This window comes from Antrostomus carolinensis, unplaced genomic scaffold (genome assembly GCF_000700745.2).
Source record: "Antrostomus carolinensis isolate BGI_N321 unplaced genomic scaffold, ASM70074v2 scaffold25107, whole genome shotgun sequence".
Classification (NCBI taxonomy): Eukaryota; Metazoa; Chordata; class Aves; order Caprimulgiformes; family Caprimulgidae; genus Antrostomus; species Antrostomus carolinensis.
The window spans coordinates 15,145-19,494 of record NW_010325688.1 but is presented as its reverse complement, the minus strand read 5'-3'; the positions used below and the strand labels follow the sequence as shown (position 1 = coordinate 19,494).

The following is a 4,350-nucleotide window of genomic DNA, read 5'->3' as shown; positions in this document are numbered from 1 at the left end:
CTGATTGTTTAATGGAAGGGAAAAACCCCACACTATCTGATCCCTGTAAAACACCATCAGTGAATAAGCACCACATACACAAGGAAAAGCAACCTACTCTGAAATGTTTGAGTTTCATTATTCAGACTTTTCAAACAAAGAGTCAAAGAAAAAAAATAAATCAAACTTTCAGCAGATAAAGGGGGTGGAATTATGACTGACTCTGTATTACTCACTCTGCTCACACGTCTGAAAAGTCACACTGACTTTGCTCAGAGGTTTCTTCACCACCAGGTAGAGGTGAGTCTCCTCCCTTTCTTCCATCATAACCGGTTACTTTCAGATCAGGAAGGACAATTACTCATCCTCTATCAAAACCCCAAGTTTCCTAGTGTGATGCACGAAGGTTTTGATGGCAATCCTCCAGCCTTTCTCTCATACAAAAATTACAGGAGGGTATTTTGGGGGGCAGTTCTCAGCTCTCCATGATGTCGTGATTGTTGCCCTGATGTCACTCATTTGTTTAATTTTGCAGGATAAGCAAGAGAGTACCAAAACCGTATCAGTATTAAATATAGCAGTCTTGAGACTGGCAGGTCTAGCTTTAATACACACCTGGTGTAAACAGAAATGTGTGTCATCTGGTGAGAACGAACTCAAGAAAGGTGGACTCGGAAACAAGGTGAGCAGACAAGCCTCAGCCGCTGGATGCAACACATTACCTGCATGCTTGTTGCGCCTGTGACTGATCCTGGGAGTAGACGACCCATTTCCTCGCGGTAGGAAGAGAGCTGCACCTTTCACAGTGAGGAAGCTTTCGCTGATGCTGCAAGGGAAGAGACAAACAGTGAGTAAAGAAAATTATCTGTCTTTAAAAGGAGAAAAGCAATGGAACAAGAGAGGTTCAAGGCACTGAAGGCATGCTCTGCTCTGCTCTTTTGCAAGGGAGCGATTTAGAACAAATTACTTTGTTGGTAAAGAACTTTCCCCTGTAAGTACGGCAAACATTGAAAGTATAACTGAGAACAACACGAACAGAGAGACACTGAAAAGCAGAACACATGCCTGGTGCTGTTCTGCCTGCAGAGGTAGAACCTGAGCAGGCAGAGGGATTAACCTATGGCTGTACTTTTGAAAGTCAAGATGAGAGATCCACATTTCTAAATGGCGATTAATACAGCAAGCCCAGGCATCTCCATAATTACAGATTCTGTTAACCCTGTGCTTTGTGGTTCAGGCACAGCTGATGCCCTGCAGAAACAAATGTCTCCCTTCAGGATTAGCCAGAGAAAATTAGTGTACATAACAGATTAAGAAACCATGAAACTACTGTCTAAAAGTTGTATGGTAATTAAGTCTCCAAGGTTTATAGATTAAAAGCAAAACTGTAATGCTGTTGAATTCAGACATCCCTTGCTGTCTTGATTTTGCCCTTTCAGAAGTCACACGAGGAGAGAAGTTTGTGGAAAGGGGCAATAAAAGAGCTCAGAACTTCTGTGGAACAGCTGATACTTTAAGCACATCTTCCAGCAGTTTTCTTAGAGATGCTGTGGCTCATGGAAAAAGCAAGACACGCTACAGATTCTGCAGTTATCCTGTTGCATAGTTAAGGGTTCCTGCTTTTCTCAGAACTGATAAGATAGTCATACAGGCTTTGAAGAAAACCAGACACAATTCTACAGTCAACAGGATGGTTGATGAACATGATAAGACAGGATGGGAGAGTCCCTGGCATCATGCAACCCAGCAGCTCCGTGCCTTGAAAAAGACGTTGGCTTGTTCCCTTCAACTGAACAAGAGATTAGGAACTTCTTAGTTCCTTTCTCTGCTTAAACAAATACCAAACCTATTTATTCCCTTCCTTTAAGAGACAAGGACTGGAAATAATAACTGAGTAAAAAACCCCGCCATACATTTGATGAAATTCCATGTTACAAAATGCAGGTGAATGCCAGAACATGCCAGGTCACCATCCCTCACAGCTACTGCTGCTCTGCAGAATAAGCAAAGGCAAATGCTGCCTGCAGCCCCTACTCCAGGGACAGGTTTCAGGAGTTACTCAGAGGCAGGTGTACACCTGAGCACAACGGAGGACAACAGCATCACAGAGAATCATGACCAAGAACCAGGACACAGCACGGCATGAGCCCGTGATCTTCTGGTTTCATGATTTGAGGTTTTTCCGCTTTAACAACAGACTCACTGACTATGTTTTTATAGCTTCAAGAATTATAAAAGCTTACGTTAAAGTTGGATTTCCCCCTAACCTCAAGCACATTTCTAGGCACTCTCCATTTTCCTGGTGGGGATATAAACAAGATCAATTTTTCTGAGCTCCAGCAAAGCAGATGCACACACTCAGAAAGACCTTCTGTGCCTGTAGCACATCCCAATGTTACGCACTGTCTGTCATAACCTCAGCACTCCTCCTTACTGACAAAGTTTATCCCAAAACTATTTGCTAAAATTAAACCAGATGTCAAACATGCACTGGATGTTTCAATAAAACCAGAATTTTAAAAAGGAAAAATCACTCATCCCAAATTAAATGAATCAGGGATGTTTACCTGTGCTAAAGTTTAAAATAAAACAATTAAATTCATTGGGTACACTGAGCACAGATGTTTCCTCAGATCCCTCTCATTTAAAAATTTTGACTGAGCCTTTCTAGCTCTTGGTGACAAACAGATCCTCTGAAAGCCCTCAAGCTATGCAGTTTCTTAAAGCCTGAACTGGAGAAACACTGAGTTATCCTGAAGCCACAAACTTAAAATAAATAAATAAATAGATAAATAGATAAATAAATAAAAAAATCATTCTCCCTCTCTTATCTTGACCACGTTTCAATGCAGAAGGACGCTTTGCTTTCAGACTAGCACCCACAATGGCAGTGTGGCAAGAGAGCGTGCCCTGCTTTGCTGACCCTCTTCAGGAGACAAGACAATGATGCAGAAAGAGGAAGAAGACATTCTCTCCTCCTCACCACAGAGCAAAAAGCCTTTCAAGGTGCTCAGGAGGAGAAAGAACTCAGCAGTCACGGTAAGTTTTCCCATAGTTAATTTTATCAGCAAAGCCAACAACTAATATTAGCAATCCCTCAGCCTGTGCCTGAGGCTTCCCCAGAAGGCTGAATTAGCAACTATTTTTAGTGGATAAAGCAGCGTGTAGCTACAGGGCTGGGAGGTTAAAAACCTTCTCACTTCCATCACTTTCCCTTATCACTACAGCTCTGCTGTCAGCCACCTGCCTGGAAAGGAAACATGGGCAGAATTAAAGAGATTCTCATCAGGTACATCCTTCCAGGAGGCCACCTTCTCTCCTAAGGCCACGGAGAGCCTTGATTTGGGACATTACCCACAAGCAACAAGTTTGAGTTGGTAAAGCCAGGGAAAGGGAACGACATTTCCCATACAAAGGGTTGGAACAGGTGAAGAACATGGCAAAGCAGATCATTCTTGTAGAGCAGGGAGGTCAAGCAACAGGGCAACACCTCCCGTAGGGTGGGAGATGGTGGGCAGGGAGCAGACTGGTGGAGACAAGAGCCTTGTCCTTCTGCCAGTTACAGTTCTGGGGACACTCGCTATGCGGACGAGGGCACGGCACGCTGTCGGCACTCAGCATCACCTGCCATGAACTCCTAACACCAGACACCCAACGCATCAGTATCCAGCATGACACTCCAGCAAAAAACCCCTTAATACACAAACACACAACCAAGCCCTTGCTCTGAGGTTCAACCAGTAACGAAAATTTGTGAGGAAAGGCAAGAAGTTTATAGGAAAGTCCAAAGAGCTGTAATAATAACTACCAGGGAAGCTTAACACTGTCCTTTCAGGAGATGCTGGTTTTGGTGTCTGTGATATACTAAAGGGACAAAAAAAGCAACTGGTGGCCCAACATCCCCTGTACCAACTACTCCTGCCTGCCCCATTTGGGTCCATCCTGCCTGGAGAGCCCCAGTCATGATCTTTCCTCAAAGCATCACATTTCTGGGCAATATCACCTTTGGATGCTGCCCTTGATGTATGAGAAAGAGAGAGATCCAGGATTCCTCCTGTAGGACACTAACAGAAGGCTCCACTCCAAGATGCTTCATAAGCATAGAAAGTAGAAAAGATGCATGTGAAAGGGGCAATTAGAGGCTCAAAACAACAGTGCTCACCATAACAGCAGAGCCATGCGACCATCCACTCCTGATTTTACCCTGCTGACAGCTCAGGGGATCCCAGGCATAACCTGGGCCTTGAAATATTTCATAATATCCAGTTTGCCAGAGCCTTCTGGAGCTTCAATGCTCCTTGAAACAATCCCCTGGAAATGGATCGGGTATTAAAAGACACTAAATATGGTTAGGGGAGAAGCTGAGTCCAG

At 43.9% G+C, this 4,350-nt stretch overlaps 1 protein-coding gene across 1 annotated transcript in view; it reads right to left on the bottom strand.

Moving 5' to 3' along the window:
- Window positions 1–805, bottom strand: part of LOC104527578 (protein phosphatase Slingshot homolog 2) — a gene marked incomplete at its 5' end in the record, with an annotated part of 31,647 nt that extends 30,842 nt beyond the window's left edge. The window contains 1 exon segment of the mRNA XM_029085804.1: window positions 702–805. Within this exon segment, the coding sequence (XP_028941637.1) occupies window positions 702–805 (104 nt within the window).
- Between the last annotated feature and the right edge of the window lie 3,545 nt (window positions 806–4,350).